At 50.6% G+C, this 23,912-nt stretch overlaps 1 protein-coding gene across 1 annotated transcript in view; it reads right to left on the bottom strand.

Moving 5' to 3' along the window:
• SCCPDH (saccharopine dehydrogenase (putative)) overlaps positions 1 to 13,194 on the bottom strand; it is a 43,311-nt gene extending 30,117 nt beyond the window's left edge. The window contains exons 1-3 of the mRNA XM_005880153.2: positions 13,060 to 13,194; positions 11,481 to 11,549; positions 9,575 to 9,642 (exon numbers count right to left, since the gene is read on the bottom strand). Of these exons, the coding sequence (XP_005880215.2) occupies positions 9,575 to 9,642; positions 11,481 to 11,549; positions 13,060 to 13,194 (272 nt within the window). The remainder of the gene's footprint in view (positions 1 to 9,574; positions 9,643 to 11,480; positions 11,550 to 13,059) is intronic.
• Between the last annotated feature and the right edge of the window lie 10,718 nt (positions 13,195 to 23,912).

The following is a 23,912-nucleotide window of genomic DNA, read 5'->3' as shown; positions in this document are numbered from 1 at the left end:
GACTAAAAATCTCAGAACAATTTGCTCGCTGGTGCCTAAAAGCCTAATGATTCTCAATAGACAATATACAGATACCAGTTCAAAACCTTCTCCCGGTGGGCATGCACGGTGCTACAGACCATGATCCTCCAACTTCATCCTGCATCAGGAGCCCCTGGAGGTGTTGCTGAAACACAGATTGTGGGCCCCACCCCCAGAGTTTCTGTTTCGATGGGTTTGCAAGCCGGGGGGGGGGGGGTCTGAGAGTCTGCATTTCTACCAAAGCCCCAGGTAGTGCTGATGTTCTGGTCCAAGACCACACTCTGAGAACCCACCGTCACAGGAGACCGACTCAAGAGAAAAGCGAGAGAACAGGATGAACAATGTACACTTGGTAGGTACAGCCCCCACCAGAACCCCCCTCTGAAGCGCCAAAGTATTTCAATACAGAGGTCATTTATTGGGCATTTGCAAGCACCAAGCCAGGTGCTGGGCACATTAAAAATGTCAACACAACCCTTGCCTTCGTCCTTGCATGACTCCTACTCACTTGACAAGGGAATCTGGGCTGTTTTAGAATCCCTATTGGTGTACACCGGTGTCCGCAATCTGGCCGGCCCCTGTATACAATGCCGGCTCTCTGCTCTCCCCCTTCCTCCTCATACTTCATTATTTAATTACACTGAAAGGCTTGCGGGTCCCCACCTCACAATGCGATTCCATGCCTGCGTGCTTATGCCCATATTCCTCCTTCTGAGCAAAATGCCTTTCTAGCTCTTCTTGCCTGAACAGATCTGACCTCGATACTTAACTCGGGCCCGGCCGGCATGGCTCAGTGGTTGAGCATCGACCTATGAACCAGGAGGTCACGGTTCGATGCCCGGTCAGGGCACATGCCCAGGTTGCAGGCTCAGTCTCCCAGTGTGGGGTGTGCAGGAGGCAGCCGATCAATGATTCTCTTTCATCATTGAAGTTTTTATCTCTCTCTCCCACTCCTTTCCTCTCTGAAATCAATAAAAAAATATATATTTTAAAAAGTATTGCGTACCTACTGTATGCTAAAGCTCTTTTTTAAAATTTCAAAAATATTTTAATATTTACTTTTTATATTTACTTACATATCAATTTATATACTTATTTCGTATATTTTTTTTCAAAATATATTGAGCACCTACTATATGCCAAGCACTGTTTTAGGCATGGAAGGAAAAACTGAACACAACAGCCCTAGCTGGTTTGGCTCAGTGGATAGAGCGTCGGAAGGGTCCCGGGTTCGATTCCCATCAAGGGCACATGCCTGGGTTGTGGGCTGAATTCCCCAGTAAGGGACTTGCAGAAGGCAGCCAATCAATGATTCTCTCTCATCATTAAATGTTTCTATATCTCTCTTCCTCTCCCTTCCTCTCTGAAATCAATAAAAATATATTTAAAAAGAAATTGAACACAACAGACAACAGACTGTGTCCTAGTGAAGTTTTCATTTAGGCAGGAATGGGGTTCGGGGCGGGGGGGAGCACAGTGGGCTGGGGACAGAGCGCCAGGATGCGGAGGGGTGAGGCTGACTGCGCTGAATAGGGTGGTGGCAGGGAAGGGCTCAGGGACACGGTGACATTTGAGCAGGAAGCTAGGAGAACGGAGCCAGGAGGGTGGGAGGCAAGGCTGCGATGGTGCTTGAGAAACAGCAAGGAGGCGGGCGTGGCGGGAGGAGGCGGCCTGGAGGAGAGAAGGAAATGAGGCGGGAGAGAGGTGGTGGGAGACCCTGGCTTTTGCACTGAGCTTTGGAGGGAGAGCTTGCATGTGAAGAATAAACGATCAGCAAGCCTTCGGTGCACAGGCTCAACCGGCTACTGGGCCACAGAAAGAACTATTTTTTAATTAAATGTTTTAGCAGGAGGGAAAAATCACATCATTGCAATATTTTTTTTTTTGCATTATATTCCCCCCCCCTCCCCCCAATGTTTATTTCTGGAAATTTTTAAACCTACTGAAAAACAGTAATGCAATGAACACCCATATACCTTCTTCCCGTGAGAAAGCTAAAAGGCTAATTCCAATGTAACCCTGATGTTTGGGGGAGGGGGGGCTAGCAATCTGAATCTGTGCCAGTAACCTAATGTACATTCTTGATAACCGATAGTTAAGTCACTGCCCCTTTCTCCACAATCTGGTCTTGCAAGACCTGCTACCTAAATGCTCACATTTTACAGAGGCCATAAACCATGAACAATACACAACCCTGGAGGGGGTTATCAGCGCTGGCACCAGGCCAGGCCTTTAGATGTGGTCTCACGGCCCCCACCCCAACACACGGGGCTTTTTGCAAAGCCACTGAAAGGTCTGGAAGTCTCATCCCATATTTGGGGGACAAAGAAACCAAAGGGGATAAAAGAAGAGCTTCCACCATATTGGTCTGCTCAGACTTTGGAGGCAACTCCTCTGAGACCGCTGGCATAATAAAGCTGTGTAATTCCATTTCTCTAAGCATTGCTTGGGTTTCTTCAGTCATATATATATATATATATATTTTTAGAGGCCTGGTGCACGACATTCGTGTACTGTGGGGGGGGTCCCTCAGCTTGGCTTGTGCCCTCTTGCAGTTCAGGACCCCTCAGGGGATGTTCACCTGCCGGTTTAGGCCCTATTCCCTGGGGATTGGGCCTAAGCTGGCAGTCAGACATCCCTCTCGCAGTCCGGGGCTCTCGCAGTCCGGGACCCCTTGCTCCTTACCATCCGCCTGCAGTGGAGGTGGGAGAGGCTCCCACCACCACCACTGCACGCACCAGCCATGAGCCTGGCTTCTGGCTGAGCGGTGTTCCCCCTGTGGGAGCGCATTGACCACCAGGAGGAAGCTCCTATGTTGAGCATCTGCCCCATGGTGGTCAGTGTACATCATAGTGACCAGTCGTTCTGCCATTCGGTCGATTTGCATATTAGGGTTTTATTATATAGGATATTTGCTAACTCATTTGAAAATTGCAGGCACAGTGACATTCACCCTTAACTGTTCTAGCACAATTACCATGTTTCTCTTTTATTAGTGTAGATATTTGCTAACTCATTTGGAAGTTGCAGGCACAGCGACATTCACCCCTAACTGTTCTAGCACGTATTTCCTGAGAACAAAGACATTCTCCTACATAACCATAACACCATTATTCCCACTCAAGAAATATCACATTGTTACAATAATATTTCAGACACATTCCAACTTCAAATAATCCCCCAAATGTCAAATAAGACGTATTAAAATCCAGAGCAAATGAGGACCATGCAGTGCATTTAGCTGTCACACCTCTTTAACCTCCTAGAACCTGGAGACTCACCTGGCCTCTTAAAAATTCTTCATGACACTGACATTTTTTAAGAGTTTAGGCCAGTTGTCATGTAGGACCTGGATCTGTCTGACTATTTCCTAGAGATTGAATTCAGGTTAGACACTTTTTGGCGAGTCTACTGCATTGCTGGCTGTGGTTGGCAGACTTTTAGGAAGATCCGCAAACAGCCGCTGCCCTTGCATAATCTCCTCCCTTAAGTGTGGGCAGAGCCTGCGAATAGGATGGGCTGCCACTGCTGTGAGTATGTTACCTAACGTGGCAAGAGGGATTCTGCAGATGCCATGAAGATCTCGGTTGACTTTAAGACAGAGAAATCATCCAAGTGGTCCTGACCTAATTACATGAGACCTTTACATCAGAGAAGGGAGAAGCCAAAGATTCCAGTCACAAGAAAGGTTCAAAGTGTGGTTGCTGGCTTAAGGACAGGAGCTGACAGCCAGCAAGGAACTAGGAGACCGCAGTCCTACAACCATAAGGAACTGAATTCTGCAAACAGGAAGAATAAATTTAGAAGCAGTGGGTCCAGAACCTCCAGAAAAAAACTCAGCCTGGTCCACGGCTTGATTTTAGTCTAGTGACGTACTGAGCAGACAGTGCCCGAGCATCCACGCCAGACTTCCGACTTCTGACTCATCTTTAAAATTTTTTTTATTTTTGGTGTGAGGTAGAGTGTAAAGATTCATTTTTTTGCCATACAAATATCCAATGATTCCATCAACATTTTTTGAAATATATGTATATATATGTATATAAATTTTATTAAAAATGTGACACTTGAAAAAAATTTGATAATCCAATTAGGGAAATTAGAGCACTAAATATTTGGTGCAACGAAAGTGTTGTTTTTCTTAGGTGTGATAACGGTATTGTGGTTAAATTTTTAAAATTCGTATCTTCCAGAGATACATAGTGAATGTTTTACAGATAAAATAATATGCTGTCTGGGTTGAAACCGTTGTAATTAACCTGGTTATAAATAACAGGAAAGGAGCAAAGGGAAGGCTGGATAGTTAGGCATGTCATTTGGGCAGCTTCCCCAGGAAGCTAGAGCTGTGCACTCCCCAGGGAGCCACCAGTCCATTCCCCCCACAATGGCTGGGGGAGGACTGGACGGGGGAGAACAGGTGTGTGCCCATAAAATTGGGTGACTAGCGAAGATGCTTGCTGTCAGTCACACGCTGGCCAGGACGGGCCTGGGCAGCGCAAGCGCAGGAAGTTTGAAATACTTAACTCCCCGACAAAGGAGATGGCTCTCTTGGCCCTTTTGGCTTCTTGTTTGCTCTCTCGGTTGACTCCTGGCTGGGGGGCCCTCATGCTCCTGCTCCCCTGGCATTCACCCCCCCCCCCAAATGGGCTAATGGGCTGCATGCAACTAGCTTGATGCTGAGCTGGCCCAGCTGCACCATGGAAGGAAGCGCTGGACACGGCTCTGCGTTTGGATCCACTGAAAGCCCAGTTGCACTTCTTCCAGGACTGGGTCAAGGGGAACGGGACTGTGGAAACCCAGACATGCAATTCCACGCAATTAAAAACCACTCCTCTTCCCGTGTGAGTCTCAGAAAATTCTATTTCTCCAGAGAGTGTGAGAACCCCACCCCCAGCACCCCGATTCCCCCATAACAGGATGACTTCAGAATAATCCAGGATACATATTGGCATCAAAAGTCAAACGTCTTTGCACCCCAACTTTCGTAGTTATTTCTCCTAATCTGGTTAATTTGTTGTGAAAATTAAGATATTCTCAAAATGAGTCAGGAGGAGTAATATGTAACAGCTAACGATAGATAGCCATGTTGCCTCCGGCTGGTTACACGACCATGCTTTGCTGTCAGACAATCCTTCTGGTTTTCCCATCTGTTTCCTGCACATGTGCGTCCCCCTCCACGCAGGAGGTGACCAGCGACATCGGGAGCTGTGTTTGGGTTGCTGACGGCGACTCTCATTTCCGCCCTCCAAGAATATAACAGACACAAGGGGAACCCCGCTGTGGTCTCATCCAGACCCGGGTTTGCCACGGCCCCATGGGACGTACCTACAGACTGTCTGCTCGTCTAACATGTCTGAACGCTCCAGGAAATGGTGGGTTCTGCTGATTCTCTCTCTCTCTCTCTCCTTTGTGCACATGCACAAATGTAAACTTCATTTCCAAAATAGTTTTTATTAACTTTTTCTGCGGGAAGCCGTCCACTGTGGATACTATCATGAGAGTGCACCAGGTAACGCGGAAGGCCGATGGACCTAAGCACCATTGTTCTGTAGAGATCGCGGTGGCTCGAAGCAATTTCCTGACTTAATAGCCTCAAAGTAAATGTTTACTGAACCTTACCGATATTTACTGACCTTTGGGTCTGTCTGCTACCGGTTTGCCGTGTTTTACTGAGGGCAAGATGTGTATTTAAAATTGAATAAAAAGCAGACAAGGCCAGGTTTCCGCGGGCCTCTCCTAGAGAGAGGCCTCCACCAGGCCCCCACCCCTTAATAATTCATATTTCTTGTCTAGTGTTTTCATTTGTGCGTGGGCCCCTTCTTCAGATCCTGAACCCTAGCCTTGCAGGTTGCGGCATTTTTCTACCCTTTCCCTGAACCCAATAACATTGTTTTCTCCAAGATCTTTCCTAATCTTTTCTTTAAGGAAAAAAAACCAACCATTACTGCAAACTGGGGCATTTCAAATAACAAATATCCTACAATCACAAATAAAGATGATACGCCCCACCAGCGTGGCTCAGTTGCTGAGCGTGGACCTAAGAGCCAGGAGGTCACGATTTCATTCCCCATCAGGGCACATGCCCGGGTTGCAGGCTTGATCCCCAATAGGGGGCGTGCAGGAGGCAGCCGATCAATGATTCTCTCTCATCATTGATGTTTCTCTCCCTCTCCCTTCCTCTCTCTGAAATCAATAAAAATATAAAACAAAACAAACACAACAAATAAAGATGATACAACTTAGCAAACAAAGTGATAAATACATTGACAAGTGATATGTCCCATAATAGAAGTAAATGACCTAAGTGCCACTTTGGTTTTATGAACACAAAGCTCTCCAATAAAAAGGAAATATCTCGCCCTGGCCGGTTTGGCTCAGTGGATAGAGCGTCGGCCTGCGGACTGAAGGGTCCCAGGTTCAATTCTGGTCTAGGGCACATGCCTGGGTTGCGGGCTCCATCCCCAGTAGGGGGCGTGCAGGAAGCAGTGGATGCATTTTTCTACCCTTTCCCTGAACCCAATAACATTGTTTTCTCCAAGATCTTTCCTAATCTTTTCTTTAAGGAAAAAAAACCAACCATTACTGCAAACTGGGGCATTTCAAATAACAAATATCCTACAATCACAAATAAAGATGATACGCCCCACCAGCGTGGCTCAGTTGCTGAGCGTGGACCTAAGAGCCAGGAGGTCACGATTTCATTCCCCATCAGGGCACATGCCCGGGTTGCAGGCTTGATCCCCAATAGGGGGCGTGCAGGAGGCAGCCGATCAATGATTCTCTCTCATCATTGATGTTTCTCTCCCTCTCCCTTCCTCTCTCTGAAATCAATAAAAATATAAAACAAAACAAACACAACAAATAAAGATGATACAACTTAGCAAACAAAGTGATAAATACATTGACAAGTGATATGTCCCATAATAGAAGTAAATGACCTAAGTGCCACTTTGGTTTTATGAACACAAAGCTCTCCAATAAAAAGGAAATATCTCGCCCTGGCCGGTTTGGCTCAGTGGATAGAGCGTCGGCCTGCGGACTGAAGGGTCCCAGGTTCAATTCTGGTCTAGGGCACATGCCTGGGTTGCGGGCTCCATCCCCAGTAGGGGGCGTGCAGGAAGCAGTGGATCAATGATTCTCTCTCATCATTGATGATTCTATCTCCCTCTCCCTTCCTCTCTGAAATCAATAAAAAATATATACTTTAAAAGGAAATATCTCCTTTAACGATCAGATGGCCTGGTGGTACGGACACTCTGACCTCTGTTTGCACACCGCCCTCTCTGAGTTTTATTTCCAGCCTTAGGTCTCTGGCTCCCGCCTTCTGGAGAAACGAGCCTGGATTTCCCATGACTGCAGACCTGGGGGCCGGGCGCTAGGGGGCGCGCTTGGGTTCCTCTTGCCCAAGGCTGCCTGTTTAGCACGGGTGCCCCCAGGATGAAAGCACCCCTTCTCCTGGTGACGGCCCCCCCCCCCCACGTTCTGGCTGTAGGCAGTGTGGGGCACAGTGCACACCGCAGCCTCGAGCACGCCGCCTTGCAACCAACCCTAGAGGAGTCACTCGGGAGACACCCAGCCGTGTCTCCCTCCCTTCCCGAGAGCATTCTCATACCCACAAAAACCAGCGCTTTCAGAGCAGCAGAAACAGTTATGGCGCAAGGGTGGCCTGCCCTGTCCAAACTGCCCCGGGTGTGTGTGTGGGGAGGTGGGGGTAGGGGGTGAGGAAGTCTCCCAGCGTGTGAAGCCCCATAAAAGCGCTCACTAATATCCAGCAATCACTGGCATCACGGGCACCCAGGGGCTTGCAGGTGACGGCGACCAGAGTGGCCTGAGCTTCGCATCTGTAACCTGAGGGCCTGGCTGTCCTTAGGGGGCCCGTGGGCGCCTCTGTGTGGACCCCACATGCTTCACCGAGTGAGGGCACAGCCAGGAAGCCGCTTCTCCAGATGCGTCACACGCGTTTGCCCTCCTGTGGTGCAGCGAAAGGTGCCCAGGTCGGCAGGCAGGTGGGAGGGGAGGGGAGAGGGGCTTCCCCGTGCCCCCCACGGTGGCCTGAGCAATGGGGAAGGCTACCTAAAGGGGCCAGTAGAGAAATATTTGCTCCATGAGCCAGCCCAGGGGTGGGGGACCTTTTTCCTGCCAAGGGCCACTTGGATGTTTATAACATCATTCGCTTCCTATAGTTCACTTAATATAAGTCTTTGTTGCTATGGAAAAGCTCCTGGATTTGTTGAATTTTGAGTTCCCCCTGTGGTTGCCTTGGCAGGGCCAGACCCAAGATTTCTTGGGCCTTACACAGCCCGCTGGCCCCACGTTCCCCACCCCTGATCCAGCCCTGTGTGTGTCCGTGGTCATGAGTGGGTGAGAATGAGTGCTGAATGCCTGGCCAGGAGCACAAGGGCATAATAATAGTAAGTGCTGGTCTCCGTGTGGACACGGCTACCAGACCAGTGTCCTGCACATTGTCCATCTGTCCAGCCCCACTCCTCAGCACCAAGGCAGGGAAACGGATGTTATTGGCAAGATGTAGGTAAGCCACCATCAAACACACACTTCCTAGTTATCTTGAGACCCAAACATCCAAATTAGACCCAAACATCCATTTATTAATATGAACTAAGTAAGGATAAGAATAAACAGGAGGAGGAGAGATATCAGCAGGACGGGGACACAGGTTGGTCACCACTTCCGCTCCCCACACAAGCACAATAGCAGCGGTGCCATTTTCCAGGATGCCGCAGTGAAATCCCAGACCCCAGAGGGAGGTGGAGGCCCCCTGGACCACAGAGCCGGGGAAGGACCCGTTAGAAGGGGAAGCGGGCAGCCACACTCTGACCACATCTCCCCCTCCCCCGGCAGCCAGAGCCCAGACAGAGGGCCCCTCTGGGCCTACGGTTTCTCAAGTCGGGAAAGCAGAGCCCAGGGTGGGGGACGGTTCCCTAGGCTCCCTCAGCCTCACTCATGGGGGTCACGGAGGGTCAGATGGAGCTGGAGAAGGAGGCGGGGCTCACAGTGTCTGTTCTCAAGGTGCCGGGTGCCGGGTGCCCCCCTAGCTGACATCCCAACCAGCAGCCCTGCCTACCTGCTGAGCTGCCAGTGGCCCCTCTGGGCAGGGAGCTCGGTGGGAAGTCCCGTCTCATGTGAGGCCACAGGCTCTGGAGCTTGTCTTAGGGCCTCACTCAGGCAGGGAAGCAAACGCACAGCCCCTCTGACCCTCTGCAAGCCACCGTCCAGGAGCGACTGCAGAACTTGGCCCACAGCCCTGCCCGGTGGAGTCCAAGCAGAGCCATGCCCGGGGCACAGCCGCAGCCTCGCCTGACCAGGGGCGACTGCAGAGTCCAGGCGGGGGCTCCACGTGACCCCAGAGTCCCAGTGAGGGAGCCCACCCCGTGTCCCCACCAGCGGCACCCCCAGCCTCAGGCACAGCCAGCGGCACCCCCAGCCTCAGGGGCCTCGTCCAACTAGAGACCCACCTCCTCCTCTCTAATTCCCGAAGGAGACGAGGCAGGTGAGGGACCGGGCCATCACTGTGCGTCTGATCACCTTTCCGCACCTCAGAGGACACACGTGGAGGTGTCTGTCGTAATCAGCTGATGAAAACAGGTCCCAGAGCTCATGTTTCTGTAACGACAGTAAATGTCCTGGTTGTATGGTTTCCATCCGATTTTTCACAGGGTTCTCAACGTTCCCTGTAGGCAGGGGTGAGGCTGGGCGCCTTCATAGAGTAGACAAGGCCCTGGGAGGGGGTGGCCAAGCAGCAGCTCTGCTTCCCACCCCACCCCACCGCAGCCTGTCACCCGAAGACAAGCACCCCGAGCCCAGCTCATGAAGTTCCACGTGGAACCACCAGGTGGCGCTGCTGAGAGGCGACCCAGCGAGCCTAATGTCCCGCACATCCCCACCGGGCTGTCTGTCCATCAGTGTCCCCGTTTAACCATCGGTTTTTTCCGTCTCTGCAAACAAACATTTGCTGAGCGCTACCAGGAGCCAAGAAGTGGAAACGGGTGATAGTTAGTGATTAATAGTACCCGCTGGCCACTCACGAATGCGTTCCCAGGAGCTACCAGGCCCACGAGTGGAGCTGGAGGCGGGGAGGAGAGCGCGGGGGAAGGTCTTGGGGAGGGAGCAGGCTGTGTAGACAGGTGGGCACCCAGGGGCTTGCAGGTGACGGCGACCAGAGTGGCCTGAGCTTCGCATCTGTAACCTGAGGGCCTGGCTGTCCTTAGGGGGCCCGTGGGCGCCTCTGTGTGGACCCCACATGCTTCACCGAGTGAGGGCACAGCCAGGAAGCCGCTTCTCCAGATGCGTCACACGCGTTTGCCCTCCTGTGGTGCAGCGAAAGGTGCCCAGGTCGGCAGGCAGGTGGGAAGGGAACGCTGAGATCAGCAGATGGACGGACCCGCCTGTATGTATGTATGTATGTATGTATGTATTTATTTATCTTAATCCTCACCCGAGGATATTTTTCCATTGATTTTTTATAGAGAGAGTGGAAGAGAGAGGGAAAGACAGAAATATCAATGTGAGAGAAACACATCAATTGATTGCCTCCTGCACGCGCCCCATCCAGGGCCCGGGTGGGGAGGAGCCTGCAACCGAGGTACATGCCCTTGACCGGAATCCACCCCCGGACCCTTCGGTCCACAGACAAACACTCTATCCACTGAGCCAAGCTAGCTAGGGCTCGATGTGAGAGAAACACATCAATTGATTGCCTCCTGCGTGTGCCCCAACCAGGGCCTGGGTGGGGAGGAGCCTGCAACTGGGGTACATGCCCTTGACCAGAATCCACCCCCGGACCCTTCGGTCCACAGACCAACACTCTATCCACTGAGCCAAACTAGCTAGGGCTATTGATTGATTTATTAAATATATTTTTATTGATTTCAGAGAGGAAGGAAGAGGGAGACAGAAACTTCAATGAATGATGAGAGAGAATCATTGATCGGCTGCTTTCTGCATGCCCCATCCTGGGGATCCAGCCTGCAACCCAGGCAGGTGCCCTGACTGGAATCCAACCGTGACCTCCTGGTTCCTAGGTCAATGCTCAACCACTGAGCAACACTGGCCAGGCCAGACCCGCCTTTAAATCCAGCTCAGCAGGCTGCTTTTTTTGGACAAGTGACTGCCCGTTTCCTCTTCTAGAAGATGGGTGAGGATGTTTGCTATCATTTGGGAGGAGATAGTCTGCCAGGTTTGAGAACCAGGAGACCTGGGTTCAAGTTCTGGCTCAGCCACTTTAGGTCAATGCTCAACCACTGAGCTACACCGGCCAGGCCAGACCCACCTTTAAATCCAGCTCAGCAGGCTGCTTTTTTGGGACAAGTGACTTAATATCTCCGACTGCCCGTTTCCTCTTCTAGAAGATGGGTGAGGATGTTTGCTATCATTTGGGAGGAGATAGTCTGCCAGGTTTGAGTCCTGGAGACCTGGGTTCAAGTTCTGGCTCAGCCACTTACTGTGTGTCCTTGGAAGTCAGCGATCTCACTGAGTCCGAGTTTCTTCGTCTCTAATACGGGACGTAAGCTCTACCTCCCAGGATGGATGAAAACTTAAATAACAAGACGCTTTAAACCCTGGGCCTAGGACACAGTGGGTGCTCAGTGACTGCTACTTTTCCCTCCTTAACTCGGCCAGCCCTTCCTCCAGAAACTCGGTCTAACACTGTCTCCCGCATGGAGGGCTCACAAGTGCTCTGTTTGTGGGCCTCGTCTCCACGACAACTTCATAAGGTCCCGGATCGCGTTGCCTAGCGCGGTGCCCAGCGCTCGGTAAGCACAGAATCAACAAACCTCTGGGCCAAGTGGCAGGGACTCTCAGGCGTTGGCACGCTCATTGATCCGGCCAACATCCGAGGAGCCCCTGTGTTCAGGTTTAGGAATTCTGGGCTTTTCTTTCAGAACTTGAACTTTCTCTGTAATGATGTCCTATCAGAGAAGATGCTCCTGGGGTCACAGAGTGATGCTGTGGCTACTGTTAACAACAGCAGCAACAATAGCAGCTAACCTTGCCCTGGCCAGTGTGGCTCAGTTGGTGGGAGGGTTGCGGGTTCGATTCCCAGTCAGGGCACATACCCAGGTTGGGGGTTTGGTCCCCGATCGGGGCACATACAGGAGGAAACCGATTGATGTTTCTCTTTCACATTGATATTTCTCTCTCTCTCTCTCTCTCTCTCTCTCTCTTCCTCTCTTTTCTTCTCTTCCTCCCTCTCTCTCTAAAATCAATAAAAATAATAATAGCAGCCCTAACTGGTTTGGCTCAGTGGATAGAGCGTCAGCCTGCGGACTCAAGGGTCCCAGGTTCGATTCCGGTCAAGGGCATGTACCTTGGTTGCGGGCACATCCCCAGTAGGGAGTGTGCAGGAGGCAGCTGATCAATGTTTCCCTCGCATCAATGTTTCTGACTCTCTATCCCTCTCCCTTCCTCTCTGTAAAAATCAATAAAATATATTTAAAAAAAATAATAATAGCAGACCTTTATTCAATGTCCCCTGAGTACCAGCAGTGGGCTTTATATGCATTACCTCACTTAGTCGTCATAACAGCTTCAGGAGGCACCTTATTATTACTCCCGTCCTCCAGGTAAGGAAACAGGCTCAGAGAGGTTAAGCAACAAGCTGAGTGTCACACAGCTAATAAGTGAGAAAAATAGCATTTAACGCCAGGTCTTTCTGACACGAGAGCTCCTGCTCATGGCTCTTCTGCTGTCCTGCCTCCCAAGTAACTTGACACGCCTGCCAGCGCCTCCTGAGTGCCTGACACATCACAGGCCCTCAGCACAAGCTGGCTGTGCCCCTTCAGTCAACAAGCACACACACTAAGCCCGGATGAAACAGGCCCCGTGGTGAGCAGGGTGGTGCAGGCGACCCAGCGAGCCTAATGTCCCGCACATCCCCACCGGGCTGTCTGTCCATCAGTGTCCCCGTTTAACCATCGGTTTTTTCCGTCTCTGCAAACAAACATTTGCTGAGCGCTACCAGGAGCCAAGAAGTGGAAACGGGTGATAGTTAGTGATTAATAGTACCCGCTGGCCACTCACGAATGCGTTCCCAGGAGCTACCAGGCCCACGAGTGGAGCTGGAGGCGGGGAGGAGAGCGCGGGGGAAGGTCTTGGGGAGGGAGCAGGCTGTGTAGACAGGTGGGCACCCAGGGGCTTGCAGGTGACGGAGTGCATGTTTAGGTCTGTAATATTTTTATTGCAATATAGTATTCCATTATACAGATACATTACATAATTCTTTGATAAGTTCTTCTTAATTATTATAATTTATTTTACCAATACCCTATTGATTATTTTGAGTTAATTCAATTTCTCTTAATATTTTTCTTATTAACAGTGAAGAATATTATATGTAAATGTGTACACAAACATGTATACCAGTTGATAACAGCGCTCTTCTAACCAGCTATTCCTGTGGCATAACCTTGGCTGTGGTTCTAAATCCCTCATCCTCCTAGATTCCTACTTCCTAAATCTGGTTCCCTAGTATTTGATAGATCTGTGAATTACCTTATATCCTTCTAATAAATTCATTCAGTATTGACTGTGATCAAGAATTCCAATGGGATACATACTAGTATATGTTATGAAGTATAAATTACAACTGTTGGTATAAATTTTGACAATAAACAAAAGACTTAAAAAAATATTTCATGTTTTCAGTAGGGATGCCTTAACTTCCCAATGTGGGAGGGTAAATATAAGGGGGAAGTTGTCCACTTTTAGGGCAAGGATAAGTTTTAAAAGAATGTTAAAGGACCCCAATCAGTCTCTAAAACTGATTCAGAAAGTTGACTCAGCACTGAAAGATAAAGTATGTGAAGATCACACTGTGAGACTCAGTGGGTGGTTTCAGGTGCAAAAAAGAAAGAACATTGGAAGAACATTGTGTCCTGTCCCTTTATAAAATACAAGAACAAAATGATAAATATGCATTAGGTCTTTCTTTAATAATCAGGCCTAAACATAAATAAAGGCAAAGTATATTTAAAAAGTGTATGTAATGTGGAAGTGGGGTAGGTGCTGAAATGATCATTAGATGGTTGGGCAAAGTAAACAGTCTGTTGATTACTACCCTGGGTGCTCTTGGGCACAGTATGTGATCTCTCCAAGTTCTGTGTTTTTACCTGTAAATGGTTATAATAACATCTCCTTCTCAGGACTGTTGTAAGGATTAAAGGCATGCAGAGCACCTTGCACAGGGCCTAGTAGATGTGAGGTACTCTATAATGCTTAGCTGCCATTATTACAAAACGTTCCATAACAGTTAATGAATTATTTCACTATACAGAAAGACATAATAATTGAGATATAATTTTGTCTTTATTGTGTCCTAGACACTTCTAAATTCCTGAGCCACTTACATATTTTTTAAAAATATAAATTTTGCCCTGGCCGGTTTGGCTCAGTGGATAGAGCGTCAGCCTGCGGACTCAAGGGTCCCAGGTTCGATTCCGGTCAAGGGCATGTACCTTGGTTGCGGGCACATCCCCAGTAGGGAGTGTGCAGGAGGCAGCTGATCAATGTTTCCCTCGCATCAATGTTTCTGACTCTCTATCCCTCTCCCTTCCTCTCTGTAAAAATCAATAAAATATATTTAAAAAAAATAATAATAGCAGACCTTTATTCAATGTCCCCTGAGTACCAGCAGTGGGCTTTATATGCATTACCTCACTTAGTCGTCATAACAGCTTCAGGAGGCACCTTATTATTACTCCCGTCCTCCAGGTAAGGAAACAGGCTCAGAGACGTTAAGCAACAAGCTGAGTGTCACACAGCTAATAAGTGAGAAAAATAGCATTTAACGCCAGGTCTTTCTGACACGAGAGCTCCTGCTCATGGCTCTTCTGCTGTCCTGCCTCCCAAGTAACTTGACACGCCTGCCAGCGCCTCCTGAGTGCCTGACACATCACAGGCCCTCAGCACAAGCTGGCCCTCTCCCTTCAGTCAAGAAGCGCACACACTGAGCCAGGGATGAAACAGGCCCCGTGGTGAGCAGGGTGGTGTGACTCCTCCTCCCCGCCCCTGGCGACACACTGTCCTGTCCTAAGTTCCGTGGAAAACCCTCCGCACCTCGAGTTTCCAGCTGAGCATCTGGAAAAGGCTGGTTTCAGGCGAGAAGCGAGAAGGGGGCCATCCCCGCGCGCGGAGGCTCGAGCGAGGCCGCCATCACCGGGTGCAGCATTCCCCGGGGGTCCCCTTCCCGGGGAGCAGAGAGAAAAACAAGACGATGGTAAGAGGGTCAGCCAGGGATTCAGGAGCTAAACTTGGTTTTCCTGGGAGACAGACGCCCCTGTGTCCTCTGTCCCAACCCTGAAGCCACAGCCTGTGACCCAGATGCTGGTCTTAGGAGTCTCTTCTTTGGGGGGGAAAAAAATAAATAAATGCGAGCCTGCCTGCCATAGAGCTTGTTTATGAAACAAACACACGGCTATTTTGAGCCACTGTCCTCAGGATCTCTACAGCCCAACTATGTCTCGGGAACTAAGTCACCGAGTCCTGTCGCCGCGAGAAGGAAAGCATCTGGAGGGCGAACCCAGACTCAGGAGGGGGCAGGGGACCCCTCCCGGCCTCTTGCCAATCCATCCACCTTCGAGGGAAAACTGAAGGTGCGAGAGAGACAGCAGTGAAAGGGGCCGAGCATTTTTTTTAAAAAAAATTGGGGATGATCTAACCACAAAGTAAAGGTAAATCGCCAAGTCCTCTGGCTTTTGTTTGGGATTATCCCAGCTGCGAGGGTCGTCATGGAAACTGGCAGAGGTGCCGCATCTTAGTTCCCAGCGTGGAGAGCAGAACTGGAAGTTCCTCTGACGTGAGCCTTTTATAAATAGAAGCTGTTTTGGACCTGGGCGAGCAGGCCTGGAAGCCCTGCCTTTGCCGGGTTGGAAATGTTCCTGTTTCTCTTCTCGGCTACACAGGGTCTAATGATGCATCCTGAACCGGTTCTGGAGAAGTCTAGAAAATGCTGGATTTGGGGTCTGAAGTTGCCAGAGACAGACACCGAAGTCCACCAAGGTTGGGTATGAAAAAAGGGAGGTGGGGCGGGGGTTGTTCGTTAGCTTATATGGGGGAGAGGACTAAGGCTGTCCCGGGACAGTCAAGATGGCATTAGGGTCTGGTGGCGTGGCTCAGTGGTGGAGCGTCAACCCATGAACCAGAAGGTCACTGTTCAGCTCCTGTCAGGGCCCATGCCCGGGTTGCAGACTCAATCCCCAGTGGGGGCATGCAGGAGGCAGCAGATCAATGATTCTCTCTCATCATTGATGTTTCTCTCTCTCTCTCTCCCTCTCACTTCCTCTCTCTGAAATCAATAAAAACATATTTTAAAAAACATGCCAAGGTAGAGATGAAAAAAAAAAGATAGCATTAGGAGTCTCTCTGTTTTGTCACCTCTCATCTTGGTGACATCTGTGGACAGACCTGCATCCCAAGCCCCCTCCTGGGGCAGCTGAGGGTGTGGGTGCCCGGGACACCAGGACTCCCAGCATCCCCAAGTCACCCTACACATTCTTCCCATTTCAGTGCCCGGAGAGACCATGGCTCCGCAGGCCCCGCCCACCGCTCCCGACCCGCCTCCTCCTGCCCTTTGCCAGTTTCTCACTCTGCACAGACAAGAGTGACCGGAGGGACTGGGCCACGGCCACTGCAAATGCACTTCTGTTTACGATGAATCATCCTGAAGGTCAGACAGAGAAGGCGGAGCTCTCAGCCGGAGCAGCTGGTCCCGGGTGGGAAACAAAAAGGCAGAGGAGTAGCGGCTGCTGGGGAGAAGCAGTGGCCACCGAAAGCCTCGCCCAGGAACACACACCAACTAAAGAGCCATCTTTTATCACAAGAGGAGGAAGTGAGTAATTTAGTTTTGGCGAGGTCCAGCCAGCAGTCTTACACCTGGAGCAAGGCCGGGTACAAGCAAGCTGACCTAAGCGCTGACCAAGCAGGGGCGTCGAGGCCACAGCTCATGTCAGTGCCGTGGCTGCTGCCCTCGGAAACCCAGGAGCACACACACGCTTGAGTGCGATGGACACAGGACACACAGCCCACGGGGAAGCACGGAATTCGGGTTTTGCATTACATCCTAAGCTCTGATTACATTCTCCTTTTGTGAAAGATTAAACACATTTTAAATTCTAGAGTTTCAAAGTTTTTGTTTTTTTAAAAAAATCCTCACCTGCCCAGTCAGTGTGGTTCAGTGGTTGAGCATCAATCAAAAGGCTAATATGCAAAGTGTCCCCTTGGGAGTTCTGCCGGGAGAACAGGAGTTCAATTGTTCGCTATGATGTGTGCTGACCACCAGGGGGCCGCCCAGAACATGGTGGGTGATTAGCGGCAGTGGTGGCAGGGCACTGGGGGACTGAGGGAAGGAGGAGGCGGGGAGGCGGGGAGGCGGGGAACCTGATGGCCCTGATTGCTGGCCAGGCCTAGGGACCTGACCAGTGCACGAATTTCGTGCACCAGGCCTCTAGTTGAAACATAACATTGGAGAAAGGCAATCCCATTAGAAATGGGAGCTGGAAGTGTTAAGGAGGGAAGAGTGGGAAGGGTCTGTGTTCCATAGCAAGCCCAGAGTGAAGGCAGTGGCTGCCTGCGCTCTGAAATCAATAAAAATATATTTAAAAAATAAATCCTCATCAGAGGATATGTTTTCATTGATTTTAAAGAGAGGGGACGGGAGAGGGAGGAGGAGAGAAACACTGATGTGAGAAACATCGCATTCCGCTCTCGTAGCTAAGACAACGCTCAGCACTGCGAGGTCACAGAAAGGCTGCGGGGAAGGTTCCCCAGGGAACTGCCTCTGGGGAAAGGAAATGCGGGTGCCTCTCGCCTCCCCCAGACCCTACCCTCTCTCGGGCCTGCATTTTGTGCTTTTTGCTTTTTCACCATTTCAATGTTTTCCACTAGTATTTATTGTGACTTAAATGATTGATCCCTGTAGTATTTATGCCTTGCTAGACTGAGTAGCAACTAGCTAGATGGGAAAAGAATGTATATGCGCACACTCATCAATGTGCAGGTGTCTAAGGCTTTAGGATGTTTTATTGCTTTTTCCTCTGACACATCCAGGATGCTCTGCGGCCGTGCAGGCAGACATGGCATTCCAGTGGCCCGTGCTGGAGTGTGCAGTGGCCGGGGGGCCGGGCCGGGATGTCCCAGGACACGCAGCTGGGTGTGCAGAAGGCACCTGGCACCTGCCCACCCGCCATGGCTCCGCAGGCCCCGCCCACCGCTCCCGACCCGCCTCCTCCTGCCCTTTGCCAGTTTCTCACTCTGCGCAGACAGGAGGGACCGGAGGGACTGGGCCACGGCTACTGCGAATGCACTTCTGTTTACGATGAATCATCCTGAAGGTCAGACAGAGAAGGCGGAGCTCTCAGCTGGAGCAGCTGGTCCCGGGTGGGAAACAAAAAGGCAGAGGAGTAGCGGCTGCTGGGGAGAAGCAGTGGCCACCGAAAGCCTCGCCCAGGAACACACACCAACTAAAGAGCCATCTTTTATCACAAGAGGAGGAAGTGAGTAATTTAGTTTTGGCGAGGTCCAGCCAGCAGTCTTACACCTGGAGCAAGGCCGGGTACAAGCAAGCTGACCAAGCAGGGGCGTCGAGGCCACAGCTCATGTCGGTGCCGTGGCTGCTGCCCTCGGAAACCCAGGAGCACACACACGCTTGAGTGGGATGCACACAGGACACACAGCCCACGGGGAAGCACGGAATTCGGGTTTTGCATTACATCCTAAGCTCTGATTACATTCTCCTTTTGTGAAAGATTAAACACATTTTAAATTCTAGAGTTTCAAAGTTTTTGTTTTTTTAAAAAAATCCTCACCTGCCCAGTCAGTGTGGTTCAGTGGTTGAGCATCAATCTGTGAACCAGGAAATCGCCAGTTCAATTCCTGGTCAGGGCACATGTCTGCGTTGCGGGCTCGATCCCCAGTGTGGGGTGTGCAGGAGGCAGCTGACCAATGATTCTCTCTCATCATTGATGTCTCTCTCTCTCTCTTTCTCTCTCTCTCTTCCTCTCTCTGAAATCAATAAAAATATATTTAAAAAATAAATCCTCATCAGAGGATATGTTTTCATTGATTTTAAAGAGAGGGGACGGGAGAGGGAGGAGGAGAGAAACACTGATGTGAGAAACATCAATCTGTTGCTTCCTGGGTCTGTGCCCTGATGGGGATAGAACCCGTGACCCTCCAGTGCGCGGGGCGATGCTCCAACCACTGAGCAACACTGGCCAGGGTGAGACTCGGAGGGCTGAGTACACGGATGCCAACCATTCCGGCCACAGCTGCCCCTCGCACAGTGCTGTTGCTGACCTCGGGTTACCGACGCCAGACAGTGCGAATGCTGGGAAACGCAGAGGGGGCTGAACTGCTCCCCGGGGTTCCTGGCGTCTAACCCTCTCAGCTTCTCTCCCCATGGCCCCTCTCCCCCCGGTCTCCCCCATTCCCAGCGGCTGAGCCACACAACTGCCGATTTAGCAAGAAAAGTATAGGCTATCCAGTTACATGTGAACTTCAGTTAAACAACAAGCTTTTTTTAGTATAAGTATGTCTCGCGCAGTGACAGGGCATGCTGTCATTTATCTGGATCCCAGGCATCACGTGTGTACACGGGGTCGGCCAGGAAACCTACTGGATCCTCCAGAAACCCTGGTACAGGCACAGCGTGGCTCTCACCGCTGCCCAGCGCGCCCGTGGCTAGCAGGTGCAAGCCGTCGTTCCCCGGGTGAGACGGAGTAGCAGTGGTCCAGGGGCCAGGGTTGCAGGTGCTAACAGAGCAGTGAGAGGAGGAGCAGCAGCAGCCCCAGGAGGAACAGCCTAACGCTACTTCAGCTTCTTGTTTAGAAGCGAAAACGCATCACCAGCTCTGCTGATCTTGACCTGAAGAAGTCACTGAACCCACCCCCCCCTAACCCCCCCTGAAGGTCAGACAGAGAAGGCGGAGCTCTCAGCTGGAGCAGCTGGTCCCGGGTGGGAAACAAAAAGGCAGAGGAGTAGCGGCTGCTGGGGAGAAGCAGTGGCCACCGAAAGCCTCGCCCAGGAACACACACCAACTAAAGAGCCATCTTTTATCACAAGAGGAGGAAGTGAGTAATTTAGTTTTGGCGAGGTCCAGCCAGCAGTCTTACACCTGGAGCAAGGCCGGGTACAAGCAAGCTGACCAAGCAGGGGCGTCGAGGCCACAGCTCATGTCGGTGCCGTGGCTGCTGCCCTCGGAAACCCAGGAGCACACACACGCTTGAGTGGGATGCACACAGGACACACAGCCCACGGGGAAGCACGGAATTCGGGTTTTGCATTACATCCTAAGCTCTGATTACATTCTCCTTTTGTGAAAGATTAAACACATTTTAAATTCTAGAGTTTCAAAGTTTTTGTTTTTTTAAAAAAATCCTCACCTGCCCAGTCAGTGTGGTTCAGTGGTTGAGCATCAATCTGTGAACCAGGAAATCGCCAGTTCAATTCCTGGTCAGGGCACATGTCTGCGTTGCGGGCTCGATCCCCAGTGTGGGGTGTGCAGGAGGCAGCTGACCAATGATTCTCTCTCATCATTGATGTCTCTCTCTCTCTCTTTCTCTCTCTCTCTTCCTCTCTCTGAAATCAATAAAAATATATTTAAAAAATAAATCCTCATCAGAGGATATGTTTTCATTGATTTTAAAGAGAGGGGACGGGAGAGGGAGGAGGAGAGAAACACTGATGTGAGAAACATCAATCTGTTGCTTCCTGGGTCTGTGCCCTGATGGGGATAGAACCCGTGACCCTCCAGTGCGCGGGGCGATGCTCCAACCACTGAGCAACACTGGCCAGGGTGAGACTCAGAGGGCTGAGTACACGGATGCCAACCATTCCGGCCACAGCTGCCCCTCGCACAGTGCTGTTGCTGACCTTGGGTTACCGACGCCAGACAGTGCGAATGCTGGGAAACGCAGAGGGGGCTGAACTGCTCCCCGGGGTTCCTGGCGTCTAACCCTCTCAGCTTCTCTCCCCATGGCCCCTCTCCCCCCGGTCTCCCCCATTCCCAGCGGCTGAGCCACACAACTGCCGATTTAGCAAGAAAAGTATAGGCTATCCAGTTACATGTGAACTTCAGTTAAACAACAAGCTTTTTTAAAATAAGTATGTCTCGCGCAGTGACAGGGCATGCTGTCATTTATCTGGATCCCAGGCATCACGTGTGTACACGGGGTCGGCCAGGAAACCTACTGGATCCTCCAGAAACCCTGGTACAGGCACAGCGTGGCTCTCACCGCTGCCCAGCGCGCCCGTGGCTAGCAGGTGCAAGCCGTCGTTCCCCGGGTGAGACGGAGTAGCAGTGGTCCAGGGGCCAGGGTTGCAGGTGCTAACAGAGCAGTGAGAGGAGGAGCAGCAGCAGCCCCAGGAGGAACAGCCTAATGCTATTTTCATCTTCTTGTTTAGAAGCGAAAACCCATCACCTGCTCTGCTGATCTTGACCTGAAGAAGTCACTGAACCCCCCGGGTCCCAGCATCATTTCTGACACAGCAAACTGGACGGTGTCTATACTGACCTAATACATCTAAAAGAACAGGATTCTAACGTTTTAAAAATCCCTGCTCCCAGCTTCATTTCTGACACAGCACACTGGACGGTGTCTACACTGACCTAATACGTCTAAAAGAACAGGATTCTAACGTTTTAAAAGTATGTTTTTATTTATTTTAAAGAGAGAGGCAGGAAGAGAGATAGAAACAATCAATGAGAGAGCAACTTTGATTGGCTGCCTTCTGCAGCCCCCTCCTGGGTATGGAGCCCACCACCTGGCGGGTGCCCTGACTGGGTATTGGAACGGTGATCTCTTGGTTCATGGGTCGACACCTAACCACTGAGCACACTGGCCGGGCTCAGAAAACATGCTTTTAAGCAGCCAGGCCAGTGGCCGGCAAACTCATTAGTCAACAGCCAAATATCAACAGTACAACGATTGAAATTTCTTTTGAGAGCCAAATTTTTTAAACTTAAACTATATAGGGTTATGAACTTAATTAGGGTCCTCCTAAGGCTTAGGAAGAGCCACACTCAAGGGGCCAAAGAGCTGCATGTGGCTCGCAAGCCGCAGTTTGCCGACGACCGATGCCAGGCAATGCCTACACAAGGTCTGCAGTGGAGCTGGTCTCTCCTGATGTGCAGGGACTAGCCCCTTCCCCAAGTCGCCTCGTACAGGAACCCGGGGGCAGCTGCTTCCTCAAGAAGGGGCTTTGGGCACAGAGAGCGCTCAGAGGCTATGGATCAACTAGTTATTCCCCCTCTTACCTCCACACACAGCTCCAGAGGACTCCCACCCAGCCCAGTCCAACCATGGCCGTGACCACCAAATGCTGGCGGCAAAGCTGCCTTTTCTCAACGATGGGCAGCAGAGCGCGTTTGGATATTCAAAGGAGCAGCGGATTATGACCTTTAAGGTTACCTTGCAGCGGTTCTCAACCTGTGGGTTGAGACCCCTTTGGCGGTCGAACGACCCTTTCACAGGGGTCGCCAAAGACCATCCTGCATATCAGTTATTTACATGACGATTCATAACAGTAGCAACATTACAGTTATGAAGTAGCAACGAAAATAATTTTATGGTTGGGCCACAACATGAGGAACTGTATTTAAAGGGCCAGAAGGTTGAGAACCACTGCTTAGAAATTACACAGACGGGAGACTGCAGTCTCAGGAGAAGGCTGGGCGGCTGGCTCATGCTCTCAGTCACCATCGGGCTCCCACTCCGGGCTCCTCTCTGTGGCTCTGTGTCCCACCAAACAATCCTACACCCGAGTCTTCTCTCCAGCATCCACCAAACTACTATTCTTACCCCAATCATTTCATTTTTCCAATCAGAAAAAAAATGAAATCAGAGGGAAAAAGCAAATTGGCTATGTTTACAGTCACTTTTGGACCAAATTCCTACCCAGACCAGAAGCCTAGGCAAGGATTTTCTTCCTCTTTGCTTGGTTGGTTCAGATCTCATCCACCCCCATCCTGTACTCGGGAAGTAAGAACCAGCCGTTTATGGGCTGTCGTCCTTCCAGTGAACAATGTGGGCCTCCTCTGCTCCCTGCGTGCGACCTCCTTCCTGACCCGTGATCCACGGCAATTAGGAAAAGCAATAAAATCACAAAACCTCACTTTTGATCGATGCATTCCTGCCAGCAGGAGATCAGGTTGTCCTTACATAATATCTATAATTAGATTGACTTTGGAATTTGGACCGCTGCATTGCGTGGAAAAAAAAAAAGCATAGTTTTAAATCACCATCTCACCATTTCAGAAGGATCTGGAGGGATGAAAATGCTGTGAACAGGATTAGAGCTGAAATCAAGGCGTTTTGAACCAGGTTATTTATTGCAACACTGTCCAATAGCTAGTTGAGCAGTTAGGTCTTGTACAAATGAGGGTGGTAGTTGGAGGTCACCAAACAATTTTTTCTACCCCGATAAGCAACAACAGTGAAAGGGAATAAGGTATTCTGATACACATTAGGGATTCCTCCGCCCCTCACAACACCTTGAGATGCTATGAAGTTACAAGCTGAATATATATGTATATGTATATATATATGTATATATATATACACTAGAGGCCCAGTGCACAAAAATTTGTGCACTCGTTGGGGGGGGGGCCCCTTAGCCCGGCCTGTGCCCTCTCGAAGTCTGGGACCCCTCGGGGGATGACCACCTGCTGGCTTAGGCCCACTCCCTGAGGGGATCAGGCCTAAGCTGGCAGTCAGACATTCCTCTGGCAGCACGGGAGCCCTCGGGGATGTCCACTTGCCAGCAGGGAGCAGGCCTAAGCTGCAGTCGGACATCCTTAGCGCTGCTGAGGAGGCAGGAGAGGCTCCCGCCATCACTGCTGTGCTGGCAGCCGTCAGCCTGGCTTGTGGCTGAGCAGAGCT

This window comes from Myotis brandtii, unplaced genomic scaffold (assembly GCF_000412655.1).
Source record: "Myotis brandtii unplaced genomic scaffold, ASM41265v1 scaffold627, whole genome shotgun sequence".
NCBI classification, from domain to species: Eukaryota; Metazoa; Chordata; class Mammalia; order Chiroptera; family Vespertilionidae; genus Myotis; species Myotis brandtii.
The sequence above is the reverse complement of the archived record's forward strand: the minus strand, read 5'-3'. Positions and strand labels throughout refer to the sequence as shown.